Genomic DNA, 16,147 nt, shown 5'->3' with positions numbered 1-16,147 from the left:
ATACCAATAAATATCAATCACATCAATACATAAATCAATCGATTTATCTGTAGATGTAGATGTTTCCGCAGTCTCCAGTCCTAAGCTGCAGCTACGAGGATGGTGGCACCAGCAACATGTACACCTACAGTGTTCAACTTTTACTGTTACTTTTCTGTAACCCTATGACATGTGTGGCCTGTGTATAGCATGTGTTATTATACCCATCATAAAATTTGTATGTGCACATGTGTGGGAAATATCTACATAATGATTTTTGCACAGCATTGTCTGTTACAGTCATTTTAACACAATATGTTATGCAAATTTATATACATTTTGCTATTCAATGTTTTTCTAAACATACATGTATATATCTTCTCATGTATGTGGACAACATAAGCATATAGCATGTAGGTATAATAAACATACATAGGAGATGCAGAGTAATAGAGTCCATGTATGTGTTACTTTATCACACATTTATGAAAACTACCCATCTTTTATGTAATATAAATAATCTATGACATAATATATTACATTATATCACAGCTGTGAAAGCGGCCTGACTGACTTCGGAACAGCTGGATATCCACTGGACTCTTTATTTACTTATTTTTTACTGGTTTCTACTCATCATCGTAGTGTCAATCTATCACTAGACTCCTGCACTCAGCTTCAGCAGTGAGGCAGCCAGGCAGGAGCATTAGGGGGCGTGGCCTTTCTTCCTCACTCTCCCTCATTGGTCAGTTCGTTTGAAGTGGGCGGTGACGGAGGGGAATTCCCGGTCGGTGTGTGTGCTCAACAAATATTACTTTTTCTGTCTGCTGTTACTCATTCATCTCGGGCTTCTCTTGGAGACAGTAACCTGCGTGCGAGTGAGCGAGCGAGCGTGCGTGTGCGTGTCTGTGCACCATGAATGGTGAGTAGCAACACACCTTTGTATACTCTTCAATAACAACAGTTGTGTGGCTCAGACTGAGATGATGATGCAGAATTGAATCCAGTCTAAAATCAAGCCATCATCATCAGGGCATGTAACTACTGAGTCCACCGGGAGGGATTTGTTTCTCTGAGTGTTTCTATAGTGTTTAATCAATCAGTGAAATGATATGATATCTAACACTGTTTATTCCAAGTCTGTGTAACTACACTGGGACTTCCTCCTTGTTGCAATGACTGACAGCATGAGTGGACTTATTGTCAGTAATTACAGGACAGCTTCAGCAGAACTTGAAGCTCTTACAACAGAAAGCAAAACTGTGATATGTCATTTGTCAAATTATAACTACTATTCTGTGTTGTTTTGTATTTGCATATATATAGGTTACTCGCCTAATTTGTTCCCTTTGTGCTATGTTCTCATCCTCAGTCCTTATGTCCTCGATGCTAGGAGACGATCCTCACCTAAGTAAGGACATTTCAATACCTCTCTTGTGAAAATTATAGCTACCTGTTGCCGCAAGTTAGAACTTATTTCATAAGTTAAAATCACTGAATGCATTGCACTGTAATTTCACTTCCTCAATTTTTTTTCCTTCTTGAAATTGTGTTGAGCTTTTTTCAGACCTGTGGTGTGAGTGTAAGTGAGAGAGGCTGAGGTTCTCATGGTCATCATCATCCTTTACAGTTTCTGGTGTTTTATATGGTGTTATAAATGTCGATGTGTGTGAATCATCTTTCGGTTCTGTTTTTTTTTTTTTTTTTTAATGTAGCTTTAAAATGAGGAAGACAGGACACGGCTGAGACACTTAGTTTTTTTTTTTTTTGCAAACATAGCCTACATTTCCTAATTATGTCAGAAATGTGACTTGACTTGTTTGCCATCAGTCTCCACAACTTCTGTGTGTGAACATGACGCTTTGTCGTTTTTTAGTGCTTTAGTGTCGCTCAGCTGTCATGTCCATAAAAAACATGTCATTGGAAACACTGTACATCAAAAACAGACGCACTTCCCGGATCGGTTGTAGTTCCTCTCTCACACAGGCATCATGTGGTGCCGCTTTTTTTTTTTTTTTTTTGCACAAAAGGGTCAAAGTAATGCTGACAAACTCATTTCATGCTGCTTGGGATGCAGAATGTCCTGCTAATAAACACTAGATGGGTGATTTGCAGTTTAAAGCACACTTAACTTCTAACTGGGTTGAATTTGGTTGAATGAAAACTGACATCTAGGTCACGTACAGTGTTGTTTCCACAGTAGCCTATGTCAGCATTTAGTATATCAGTGGGAAACATAAATGCTCTCTGCCTTCTGAATGCACATCATGTAAAGAGGACTCCTTTCACTTTTCAACCACATTTTTTGCTTCGCTTTAACCAAGATGAGACAAAACCTCGAATCATTCAATCAGTGCTTGTTGGGTTATTGAACTAGACTCTTCATTTTAAAGTTATCAGATTAGACGAATTAAATGAGATCAACATCCAGGAGACATTAGTTTCTGTCAGTTCTTGAGGGGCAGAGGATGTTGTTATGATGCCATGTAAAGCCCTTTGAGACAAACTGTTTGTAAAAACGGGCTGTACAAATAAAATTGCCTTGCCTTGCCAAAAATACAGGCACAGTTAAATAAACAGAGACTCAGGCACTGCTGTACATTTGTACCGAAAACAAAAAAGGGGAAATAAAAAAGTTGCGAAAGCAGAGCGTTAATCAGCGGCTGTTCCCTGAATGCTTAAACGAGACACTCCTCACTGTTCTCTAATCTCTTGTGGACAAAAAAAACATTGTACACCAGCTTCACTGCAGATATTTACAGCAGCAAACACAAAGAGGGGTCTTGATGATGGTGACGGCAATAATTGTTTCCCAACTCAGCCATCATTCATTCTGTCACCTGCACCTTTGCTTTCTGAGGTCAAAGTCGACTTCAGTTCATTGTTGCTCAGTTTCAGACAGATGATCTAAGCATCTTTTGACCCGCAGTCAGGGCCGTGGTATAGGGGAGAAGTGGGGCCCACAAAAAACCCCAGTAGTCTAATCTTTGTATGACTGATTTATTCTGCATAAGACCCTGACTAATACTCATAGTAATGCTGCATTAGCATCAAAACAAAGTAGGCTAAATAAAAAATGATAATACATACGTAGTCTAAGAAAAAAAAAAAGGAAAAGTTAGGGGGCAGGGGCCCACTTTAGTATTCTTTAAGGGGGCCCAGAATTCCTAGCAACGGCCCTGCCCGCAGTGTAGTTACAGTCAGAAACATGGCCACTGACTACAGTGCGCTTCAGCTTCACTACTGACTCTTTTGTCTCTGTCCTCCTCCTCTGTGTTCTCCAGTGGCTGAGCCGTCCATCCAGATCTTCGAGCAGCCGAAGCAGAGGGGAATGCGCTTCAGGTACAAGTGCGAGGGTCGCTCAGCCGGCAGCATCCCCGGAGAGAAGAGCTCCGACAACAACAGGACCTACCCCAGCCTGCAGGTCGGCCAGCTCTCTGCCTCTTTGTGTGCACTCAACCTCACAGTGTCCGACTATAAACCTTACCGAACCCCCTCCTCTCCTCTCCATCCATCCATCCATCCATCCACAGATCATGAATTACTGCGGGAAGGGGAAGGTGTGCGTGTACTTGGTGACGAAGAACGAGCCGTACCGACCGCATCCACACGACCTGGTGGGGAAGGACTGCAAAGACGGATTCTACGAGGCCGAGTTCGGCCCAGACCGCAGAGTGATCGCGTGAGTTCACCTCTGTCCGACAGACGGCAGCTCCGTATTCTTCTCACTGTCGCTGTCGTCACCACAGTAATTATCTGCTCGGTCTCAGTCTTAATCATCAATACTGCCACACACACACACACACCACAACATAATCACCTCACTCTCTATTAGTGTATTTTGTGTTTCACTTGACTGTTTCGGAAGACGCTAAGAGTGACGAGGTGACCACTGAGTTAGAGAGAGAGAAACAAACAAACACACACACGCACACACACACACAGAAAGCATATTTGTTAAACCATGTCTGTGATGGATGGCAATATGGGAATTCCCCAAGTGACATCACCCAGATCTGCTGCGTGTTAGAGAGAGAAAGCTGTGTGTGTGTGTGTGTGTACGTGTGTAATTGAGCATGTGTGTGAGACTGCGGATGACTCAGTATCTTTTGGGGTGTATAATTTGCAAACCCCTCATGGTTTTTCTGTAGTAAATTTGTGTGTGAAGTGAACCACTGTAGCAGATCAAGTCTAATCTGAGAGTCAACATTATTATAATATTATATTCAGAATCCAACACACAGGTTTCACTGTGTGTTGCACTGATCAAAGCAAATGATTGGGATTAATTTCACAACTGCAACATCAGCTTTTATATCACAGTTAATGCAGATGATGCCATGTGTGTGTGTGTTTTTTTTTTATCGCAGTCAGGATGTTGTTGTGTCACTCTCTCATTTTCTTGTTGTGTCGTCACTGACACAGTTTCCAGAACCTGGGCATCCAGTGTGTGAGGAGGAGGGAAGTGAAGGACGCCATCCTTCAGAGGATTACCAGAGGGATCAACCCCTTCGGTGGTGAGTCTCCCCACTTACCGCTGTCATGTTCAAATTGTATTTTATGTTATTCATGAATCAACGCCCCAAAATGAACAGATGCAAGTAGTGGATCAGTTCTTTTTGGTCTGAGGTGTTTAAATCCTCTGTAACCGTGACAGTGTTGCTCTCAGTTCAGTACGGCTCGACACAGATGGAAATGAACTAGTTCATATCTTGTGTTGTCTTTATGATTTGCTTTGAACCCCCCCACCCCACTCACTGACACATTACTACACTACTGTCACAGACAGAGATTACTTTTAAAAGCCAATAAAAACCAAAGTGAGTTAATGTTTTACTTCTTAAACAATGTGTCATAAAACAGGATGAGTCAAAACAAACTTACAAATGTAATTCATTTCAATATACACTGTTTTATTATAGGGAAAGTGATGGTGTTACTGAGCATGCTCATTGTGCCATAGAACTCCAGTGGGTTCAAAAATTATATATAACAAAAATATATACAAACAATATAAAAAATATGGTCAAATAATGGTTTAATGAGTGAAAAAACATTAAACTGTATAATTGTGATTTGTGTTTTTAATGCACAATGTTTTATATTTTTGCATAATCCTCTGTAACACTAGGCCTATATGATGAGACCTGTATATATCTGATAAGCCAGTATCAGCTCCGGTGTCATTCAGACTGTGATTAGCAGTGAAGAGAGCGACGTCTGTTGTGTATTTCATGTGAAATAGAAATAGACTGTGTTTTACTGCTGTTATCGTTGTTGTCGCCTCTTGTTTGCCGTTACCGTTACTTTTCCCGCTGTTGTTGCGGGTAAACCAGTTCAAAAACAATTCAAAAGAATTATTTTCAAATGCTTGTTGACCCAGTTCTCAGGCAGATGAGAAGATTTTCCTAACATCGAGTCTAAAAATCTGTCCGTGTTACCGCTGCACTATCTACAGTAATGCCATTTCCTCTGTGCGCTTTCACTCTGCACACGGCGGTTCTCGTGTACAAACAGGCGTTGAGCTACTTCCCCATTCTTGCTCACAGTTGCTCAATTCAGCACAGTGCAGGATGCCACGTGAGAGCTGGGAATGCAGGATTCATTAAAAGGGGGAGGGCGGAGCGAGGGGGTTCCCCAGCTCTCAGAGAGAGATGATGATTAAAGTGGAGTGTGGTGTTTTACAGGTCTGTGAGAGTGTGGAGGGAGGGAGTGGTTTATGAGCTTCATGCTCTGTCTCCCAAACATCATGTGTTTGGTGATGGTCTCAGATGTTTGTTCCATGACTTCTAACTCTTTATTCCTGATACTTCACTGTCACTATAAGGCCTAAGCAGTAGCACCATATACGGTGTCTCGGAGAAGAACTAATGAAGTGGCTGGAAATAAAGATGAAACAGTTCACATGCAGATGAACCCCCAACCCCAGCTGACACGTTAGAGCCTCTATTCATCTATTGAGCCTCACCACATACAACCACATTGCTGCTCTCTCACCTGTATAACAGCAGGGACTAATTTAAGCTTTGAGCTTCTTAGAAGTCAAAGTCGGCAGTCGTATCAGACAAATGTGTTTCAGCGGCCAGTCTGGACCTTTTTACTGGGCGGGTCTTATGATCCAGCACCATGTGCATGAATATTGTAGTACACATATCCCCCTGAGGCAGCTGCTTGATTTTGTAGATTAAAACATTTGCATTTCTTTGCTTTAATGAGCATGAAATTCAGATGTACACCTATCGAAAATATAATAGATTTCAGAATAAAACACTCGGAGAAACCAAATTCCTTCAAGTGTTGGATAGTGGGTCCAGGTGGGCGGTGCTTTGTGACATCACAAAGTTACAGAAGTCATGCCAGCTGGTTTTAAGGCTCAGTTTCTGAATATGAGACTGTGTGTATATCTGGGTGGACTGAGGCGTTGATACTTTCACAGTATAAATATAGAACCCAGAGCTGCTTTGTAAACACAGGTATGGTCATCTACCTTTAGACTGTAGGAGCTTTAATATAAACATCTACCTTTATACTGTAGGAGCTTTAATATATACATCTACCTTTATACTAGCCTAGAAATCTAGACGCACCCTGGCGACAGCAAATATATTTGCTCCGTAGGTGGGTCTAGAAACGAGCCATAGGAACTTTTTGAGTCTCGAACACCGTTTGTGTTCACCAATCACAGCGCTCTATCTGTTTAGATAGATTTTATTTGGCTTGTCAGGCTAACGTCATCCTGCTCTTTGCTCTGATTAGTCGTAGCGCTCAAGCGCTACCCTATTGCGTGTAGAGGCAGTCTGGATTGAGCCGAGGTCTACCGGTCGTTGCCAGACTATACATTTTAATGATATAGTCTGACTTGTCAGGCTACCTTTATACTGTATTGAGCTTTAATATAAACATCTACCTTTATACTGTATTGAGCTTTAATATAAACATCTACCTTTATACTGTATGGAGCTTTAATATAAACATCTACCTTTATACTGTAGGAGCTTTAATACAAACATCTACCTTTATACTGTAGGAGCTTTAATACAAACATCTACCTTTATACCGTAGGAGCTTTAATACAAACATCTACCTTTATACCGTAGAAGCTTTAATATAAACATCTACCTTTATACTGTAGGAGCTTTAATACAAACATCTACCTTTATACCGTAGGAGCTTTAATATAAACATCTACCTTTATACTGTAGGAGCTTTAATACAAACATCTACCTTTATACCGTAGGAGCTTTAATATAAACATCTACCTTTATACTGTAGGAGCTTTAATACAAACATCTACCTTTAGACTGTAGGAGCTTTAATACAAACATCTACCTTTATACCGTAGGAGCTTTAATACAAACATCTACCTTTATACCGTAGGAGCTTTAATACAAACATCTACCTTTAGACTGTAGGAGCTTTAATATAAACATCTACCTTTATACCGTAGAAGCTTTAATATAAACATCTACCTTTATACCGTAGGAGCTTTAATACAAACATCTACCTTTATACTGTAGGGGCTTTAAGCAGTTTGAGTAACCATGAAGGTGTCACTGTGATGGTGAATGTAAAACATGTGAATATCATTTTCTATCTAGTGCAGGTGGTGTTGTTGGTCGGGTCAACATGACAACGCCATAGATGCAGATCAAATATATTCATCGCTGGGTGTCTCCTTCTCATGACCCAAACCTTCCCCTCTGTTCAGCTCACTTCTGCTGTGAAACTCAGCTGCTTCCTGTGCAGAGAGGGAGATAAGCTAGCCCCCCGCTCATCCCCCCCTCCCCCCCTCACTGCATTCAACCTCAGTGCACTACATAACCACACACACTTTTACACACTTACACACATACATTACTACCGTGTCTGAGCTTGTGCATGTGAAGATTAGTTCAGGCCTGCAGTTGTTCGTACACGATCCGAGACCCGGTGAGATGACGGAGCGAATGAGGTCACATCACCTGAACGAGTGATGACAAAGAACTGAGTAGTGTGTGTGTGTGTGTGTGTGTGTGTGACGTGACAGTGTGTTTCTCTATTACTGTCCCCTCACAGAGCTGCGGCCGTGCATCTGGTAGCGTTTGCGTAGTTTAGAAGGGGGGTTGGAGGGGGCAGTGTTTGTCTTTTCCATGAAATCTACACAGACCACGATCATTTAAAGTAACAGGTTTGTCTCTGTGTAACAGGCAGAGACAAAACAAAGAGCGCGAATGAGTGTTTGAAAGATTTTGTTGATGTTCAGACAGGATATCAAAGCCTGTGGTTATGTATCACAAAACAATTGAAGTTTTACGTGTTGAATTTGAGGCTCTCAAAGGGAAATTGTGTCATCTTCATTTGACAAGATTAAAATCTCACCTTTTTTACTCTATTTGAACTCATAGTTACTGTTAGTGATATAAAGCCAGCAGTGATTAACCCTCCATAGCCACACCTGTCACTTTAAATCACTATATAATGTGTCACACAGCAGGTTTCTGTGTTTCTGCTTTTCTCTCAGGAGGTTTTATCATCTCAAAGTCCTTCTGAGCTCATACGAAACATATTGTCTGTGTTCAGAGGCTAATGCTGTTGAAGAAAATGATTATGACGCAGTATTACAATGTTGTTATTTATGCTTCATGCTTCCTGTTTGTCCGTGCCGGGCGTAGTTTTTTTTTTCTTCGGCCTTTAACCCTCTCTGCTGAATACGTCAAACACTCTCTGTCATTTTAAAGAAAATGTACATCTATGTATGATGCAACTGTAATCTGTAAACCTGTAGTCTTTCGCATCAGCCTCAGCACACACAATGCAAACTGAGCGTTGCATGTGACGAGTCCTGGTTTGGGTTGTGAGTCATGCAGTGGAGACACTGTTTGTGGTGAGGCTTGGCACCTGCCTCCCCTTCTTTCTCACTCTATATTCCTACTAACCACTTACCACGCAAACCCGCCCCCCCCTCCCCCCTCCCTAAACCGATCCCCCGCTCACCCCTCCGCCCCCTCACCATCACCGTCTTCACCCCCACTGTAGCCGGCGATGACCTCCATGCCCCCCCCCCCCCCTTGACGCTGCAGCCAGGATGCCTGGTGACTCTTTCCATCACTCACCCCTAATTTCACCTACAGTACAACCGGCTCTGCTCAGCCTGTCTGCCGGCGACACTCCACAAACACTCACGCATACATACAGTCGGTGCACCACCAACTCACTGTGTTCCAGTGACAGTTGTGCTTTCATACATACAACAAGTCTGCATATCTCCCTCCTTCAGTTTCCCCACTGTGTCTGTGCCTCCCACAGAAGACAAACCTGATGACCGAAGGCTAAGCTGAAATAGAGCAGAGCTGCACACACAGAGGCCTCACAAAGTTTATATATAAGTTTATAGTTGCACAGTGTCGTTTCTGTTGCTGTTTATGAAACGCCTTCAGAATGATGTCATCTAAGAGAGAGAGAGAAGTTAATTACTTTTGTTTAATTATGAACAGTTGCGAATTAAGGGATGATAAGGTGAATCTACATTAAAAAAAAAAGAAAATTAATTAATTTCAAAATGTGCAAAGATATAGATTTTCTCTATGAACGGATTGAACAAGTTACACAGGACTCATGACTTCATAAATAACTTTCAAAGTAACTGAGCAAATCCAGCTTGTTGCATCTCATTTAGTTAATATTAATCTATTGTAATACTGAAATATCAAATCAAATCTAACGGTTTGAATCCTGCTGAATATAAATGGTCCCGTGTCTGCGGCTTCAGGTTTAACAGACAGATTGGAGAGCGGCGTCGATCTTCGTCTGACTCAGGGAGAAAACAAATAAACCCCATAAAAATGAATAAACCAAACAAAGGGAGCTGCAGGTCAGACATAACAGTGAAATTAAAGTCAGAGTCAGACTGATGTGTTTTGGCTGAATCTGATATTTAATATCAGAGCTTGTGAACAAAGCTCCATGTCAGCAGCAGACAGGCTGTTGCTCTGTTTTGTGGACGGTCTCATCCTCACTGAACCAAGTGAGAGGGAGAGAAACTTAATAATCACACAGTTGTGGACTCTGCTCAAAATTTGATGACTTCTGACTAAGCGAAATGCAAACAGACTCAACTTAACTGCACTTCTGACCTGTGACTCCACTTGGACCTGAGCCATGAGCAGAATAATGGCTGGTGCCAGCAGCGCATGTAGAGACAGGGCAGGTAAAATACCTGGCTAGTGACAGTGAGGAGTTTCCCTACATCTCTTATGTCACTTCTCTGCAGATTGTTGTTTTTTTTTTCTTGTTGTACGTTGATGTGTGTCCTTCTGAAATATCTCTGTGTGTGTAAACTCTGCTTAAACATTAGATTTGATGAGAAACTGAAGTTTAAGTTTGACACTTGCTCATGTCATACACACTTTCACACACGTCAGGAGCCACTATGGTCACTCGTGCAGGAGTCTCATCTCTTGCCTGTGTGTTAAGACACACACACACACACACACACACACACGGCGACACACACTCACTACTTTCCACTCTGAGGTGACGTCGCTAAAGCGTCACCGTATAGCCGTAGGCGGGGATGGCCTCGACCTAAGGCGACAGATAGAAATTGAGAGATGGAGGAAGAGAAAGTAGGTAGATGTGAAAGCCTGATGTGTGTGTGTGTGTGTGTGAGTGTGTGTGTGTGAGTGTGTGTGTATGCGTGCGTGGGTGTCTCTTGGTAGGAGCTCTCTGTGTGTTTGTGTGTTGCCTCTGAGGGCGGGATGTGTGTGCAGATGAGACTGTAGGCCGGGGACACTTATCTGTGACGCGCTCATTTTGATCCAGAGCTGAGGTTTTGGGGACAACCTACAGATATGACACGAGATGAGAACGTTATGGAGAATTTATACAGCAGCATCTATATCTGGGCTTTAATAATCTAGACAGCTATAAGTGGTAGTAAACATTCAGACCCATGAACCAGGTTTAACCATCAGTTTGCTGTAGATTTTACCGTCACCTCACCCAGACCTTCTCTACTCCTGCCTGGACATGCAAATGTGTTGTTGCACTGACATTTGGAAATATTGAAATTTGAAATGTCTTCTGTCATTTCTTTGTGGAGGCCAAAGCAAGGAAAAACTAACCTGGAAAAAATCTACAGGAAAGTGCTTGTTTATTAAAAAATGTGGTTGAATGTTACTCAACAGAATTCACAGCCATCTAGTTTCTGTTCCTGTACCTGCTCCTAAAGTTGTCAGATTTTCCACCTATCAATACTTCGAGCTCCATAAACAAAAGTTGATCAGCTTTATCGTTATTTAAGAGTTGTGGCTGCAGAAATCTCTAAGCCTTCTTTCACTTTGCTGTAGACATTTACTCCACTATAGAGGAGAATGTCTGTCATTCATTTGACTGCAAATTGAAATATCAAAATACATGCTGGGATGAGATCCAGATATAAATAGTTGAAATTGGCTTCATCACAAGTGTGAAGTTCTATTTACATGCAAATGCATCAGTATAATTAATCACAAACTAGTAATAGAATCATGATGATTTTGATTATAATACTTGCATGCTTTAAACTCATTGGTTCCCAAGCTGGGGTCCGGGCCCCCCTCAGGCGGGTTTGTCTGTTCTGAGGTTGTGAAGTTATCAATGTTATATTTGTACATATTGAAATTTTAAAATCCCAATACCACACAATTGAATAATCAAAATAAACAAAGACAATAGGAACAAAAACCTACAACCTACCTGCTTATAGGGACATGATAACAATTATGATACAACAAGGGAAAATGGACAGAAAGACAAAACAAAAATAAAACAAAATAGGATAGAACGAAATAGATGAATAATTCAGAATGGGGCAGAGCGCCACCTTTTATCACCTTTTATTTTTGTAAAAAAAAGTTTGTATCACATTACATTACATCACATTATTTTTTTAATGCGTCTGTGCAGGTAGGGGTTATGGATGGGGGTGGGGTGCTGGCTTGTCTTTGACAAAAGCAGGGGGGTTTCAAGGAAAGAAGGTTTGGAACCACTGCTTTAACTGACACTTCCACTGCAGGACAATAATATGGAGTCGGGTGTTTTATAGTGTAGTTTTGATATATTCACAACTAGTCCATTTTTGTATGAACTCCATTAAAACACTCTCAAAGTGTGTGATCACATGTGAGTGACCCTCTCCTTACACTGCTGCTTATATGTCAGTGCATGATGCCTATAGTGAGCATAGTGTGTTTTATCTCATCTACAGTGTCTGTGATGTTGACACTCATGTTCATGTGTGTGTGTGTGTGTGTGTGTGTCCCCTCAGTGCCACGTGAGCAGCTGCTGCAGACGGAGGAGTACGACTTGAACGTGGTTCGTCTGTGCATCCAGGTTTTCCTGCCGGATGAGAACGGCCACTACAACCGACCGCTCAACCCCATCGTCACCAACCCCATCTACGACAACAGTGAGTGTCTGAGCCCCGTCGCCGTCGGCCGCGATCGCGCTCGCGTCACGTTAGGCGATTACAACACAATCGAGTTCCCATTTGGTTGCACACACTTGGAAACGAGGCCGCGGCCCGAGGGAAGGTGTGTCCACCTCAGAGAGCGGGTGATGGTGGATTCAAAGAGCTGATGTAACATTCAGTAGAGGCACAGACATTTTGTGCAACTCAATCACTTGCCTAGACTTGTATGAATGTCCTTCAAAATAAAGCAATAATGATAATAACATTATCTGCAATAACTGCAGGGTTATGTAATGAAGTGTGTGTGTGTGAGTATGTACCTGCAGCACAAGTGTTGTAAGACCTGTGTACGTATGTTCGATAGATCTTTTCTCAACACTGTTTCAATTGTTGCACTTAGTGAACTAGTTCAGTGTTCCTCACACACATTGAGAAAGGGGAAGTTCTTCATACACACTTACCCTCAAACAACACTGTTACCATGGAGCACTTCCTCTTCTGACAACAGGCATGTGACATGTGACTCAACGTGGTGAGGCCTCAACTGTAAACCCTAATGTGTGTTTTTCTGTAGAGGCGAATAATGAAGCAGCCGCACTGAGTCACTTGAATCAGTCACAACAGTGTTGACAGCTCAGCAGGCCGAGCAGAATAAATGCGGTATTGTGTGTAGTATGAGCTGTGATTGTTAGATCTGTTGGGTTACATGTGTGTATCGTTTGTGTATCGCCAGGGGCCCCGAACACGGCGGAGCTGAGGATCTGTCGGGTCAACAGGAACAGTGGCACTGTTAAAGGTGGAGACGAGATCTTCTTACTGTGTGACAAAGTGCAGAAAGGTACGTGCTGTCATTGTTTTTTGTACTTTTTTGTCAGAGTTTTATCATTTTACACACTTACAGTGTTTTTGCATCTATTTTCTCTTCATTCATCCTCATTCATTTATTCAATTTATCCATTAATCCACTTGGCTTTGCATAGCCTCAGTGCCCATCTCCTCGCATGTTCACCCATTCATCCAATAACCCCCTTCCAATCTCCAGATGACATCGAGGTGCGATTCTTCTCCTCCGACGGCTGGGAGGCCAGAGGCTCCTTCTCCCAAGCTGACGTCCATCGCCAGGTGGCCATTGTCTTCAAGACTCCGTCGTACTACAACACCTCCATAACAGAGTCCATCACCGTGCAGATGCAGTTGCGGCGACCTTCTGATCAGGAAGTCAGCGAACCCATGGATTTCAGATACCTGCCCGACGACAAAGGTGAGCGTGCAGTGAATATTTTGGTGAGACGAGTTAGTTCAAATGGTCGCTGATGTTCTGCGTCCGAGAAATGGGGCCGGTTGTTTTGTTTTCAGGTGATATATGTGAGTATTTTCTGTTTGCTGCAGATCCTTACGGCTACAACGAGAAAAAGCGCAGAAGAGAGCACTTGATGAAGATATCAGGATTGTCAAGTAAGCGATTGTGGCTCATTCTCTCATCTGATGTGATTCCACATGTATGTGCATTTCCTTAATGTGAGAGTATATTGTAAAAAAAGGCTTTGTGTCCTCCTGTAGGTGGTCCTTTCGCTAGCCTAGCAATGAACAGGCACAAAGCCGTACCACAGAGCAGCATGAGTCATATGAGGAAAGGTAACTGGTTTAACTTGATTTCCCTCAATTTGCCAAATATAATTTCCGTTCAGATCATAGGATAACACTGCCCTGGGATCACGCTAAAAATCTGCATGTTATATGTTTCACAGACCTCAGCAACATGTACCCGAGACAACAGCCCACGCTGCATCAGCAACCACATCTGTTCAACCAGCCCTACCAACCGGGACCTCAGAACGTGATGATGGGATCACAGGCTTCTAATTTACAAATCAGCAATGCATGGGCAAATCCCAACACGGTGCTCTCAATGGACACGGTCACCATAAACCCGTCTGGTGCCATGAGCAACATGTCACGTCCTAACAGCAGACTGCAGCAGCCGATCCGTGCGTCTGCTTTCCCCCAAAGATTGCAGCAGCACAGCAGCGGTGAGAACAACGCGCTCCCCCAGCTCTCCATGCGGGACCTGCAGTGCCTGGATTCGGTCACCCAGGCGCCTGTGATGAGCCAGCCGGAGTCCCAGCCACTCTTCCACCTGCAGCACCAAAGGGACGGGCTGGCCTCCGAGACCCGGACCCAGAACCACCTGGGGAACCAGAACCAGGGTCTCCCGACTGTGTGGAGCAACTTCACTCAAGTCCAGTCCTATAATGGGTCAGTACCGGGAGGTGGAGGCGGCTCACAGGGGCTGAGCTCTTATCCCTTCATGGAGGGAATGGATGGGGATGAATTTCTGAAGGGCCTGGTGGGAGGAGGGGCTCAGACTGGCTTCCAGCTGAAGCAGGAGCCTCAGATCCCAGTGGCACAAGAGAGCCACGCACCTCTCATGTCATCCCCAAGAGAAAGCCAAGGAAATACTTACACCAATCTGCTTCCTCGCCCCATGAGCAACGGCACAAACATGGATCCGATGAGGCAAGACGGCAGTTGCACCAGCCAGGCTCTTAAAAATCTGCACAACCCTTACTCAAACAACAGCATGGCTGCAGAGGAACACTTTTCAACCGTGGACGACTGGATCAAAGCAACTCGGCACAACGAGTAGAAGGAGAGACAGTTCTGGTGTCAAGAAATAAACAAAAAGCAGGTCCATGGTGTTCTGCTGCTTTGTTTAGCCTTGTGAAGCCATGGATAGATTTTTTGTCCCCTCCAGGCCTGGTAATGGATAGTGGGTATTTGTTTGGGTTATTACACCTGTGGGGGTACGACCAAAGTGATTGGCAGCCAGTTGGATCCATAACCAGTCAAACTGTACCGTCTCTAGGTGGTGCACCTGATGACTGCCTGGTTTCTTCTTTAGCAAAGACACTTCATAAGTCAGTCAACATAAGAATGCTTCCTACACTGCCCAGATGTGGCATCTGGTAGGTTGCCATCAGCCTTTCCAAACTAATCTAACAAACAGTCTGTAAAGATACGTTTTCTCCTAAATTGATTGGCAAAGAAATAGGCCGTGTTATGAGCCTTGGCACTTTTGTTTCAAAGTGTGGTACGTGGTTACACCCCAACCATTCACCTCTGAAGTGTTGGTGTGTTTTAAGAAGTGCCAAACTGCATCCTTTCTCCAGATTAGTTCTAAAGACCTGTCAATAAAAGTGAGCTGACGTGAATTGAACTGGTTTCTGCAAGGCTAAGACCTGTATGTGGATGAAACCTGCCTTGGGTTGTAATGATGATGACGCTGATGGTTTCCAGGCCAAAGTTAGATTTCATAAGAGGTGAATGTGAATGTACTACTTTCTTTCTTTGTCCTCCTCAGGTGATGTTGTATTTACTGTCGACATACTGTATTGTAATGAATCTTTTACTGTGTATTTTATGTTGAAAAAGTAATTGAAAAAAAAAAAAAAACAGAGTAAATGGATGTTAATGGTTGTGAAAATATAGCATGAAAGAGAGCTTATTATAATGGATTTATTTGTCATTGCTTTGTAAGAGATTCATACATATTATACGAGTCAGTTAAGGTATTTTTTATTGATTTTTATTGAAGAGTATTTGGTGTTAAGTGCACTTTGTACATACATGTTAGCCAAACTTTAGAGTGAAAGCAGTGCTTAAATGGCAAGGTACTGAAATTTCCAATGAGGAAGTGGGAGGAAGCACATTCAAGGGTGTCCTTCCTTCGTAATGACT

General features: G+C 42.8%; 1 protein-coding gene across 1 annotated transcript; it reads left to right on the top strand.

Moving 5' to 3' along the window:
• The first annotated feature begins 815 nt into the window (after window positions 1–815).
• On the top strand, window positions 816–15,844 carry rel (REL proto-oncogene, NF-kB subunit). The gene is made up of 11 exons (XM_085800447.1): window positions 816–901; window positions 1,352–1,390; window positions 3,264–3,403; window positions 3,513–3,661; window positions 4,405–4,496; window positions 12,266–12,406; window positions 13,143–13,247; window positions 13,452–13,670; window positions 13,799–13,864; window positions 13,970–14,044; window positions 14,158–15,844. The coding sequence occupies exons 1-11, from the start codon at window positions 895–897 to the stop codon at window positions 15,054–15,056; spliced, it is 1,932 nt and encodes a 643-aa protein (XP_085656573.1). The 5' UTR covers window positions 816–894; the 3' UTR covers window positions 15,057–15,844.
• The last annotated feature ends 303 nt before the right edge of the window (window positions 15,845–16,147 follow it).

Source organism: Trachurus japonicus, chromosome 15 (assembly GCF_045865225.1).
Source record: "Trachurus japonicus isolate A0001 chromosome 15, Traja_1.0".
Taxonomy (NCBI): domain Eukaryota; kingdom Metazoa; phylum Chordata; class Actinopteri; order Carangiformes; family Carangidae; genus Trachurus; species Trachurus japonicus.
The sequence above is the reverse complement of the archived record's forward strand: the minus strand, read 5'-3'. Positions and strand labels throughout refer to the sequence as shown.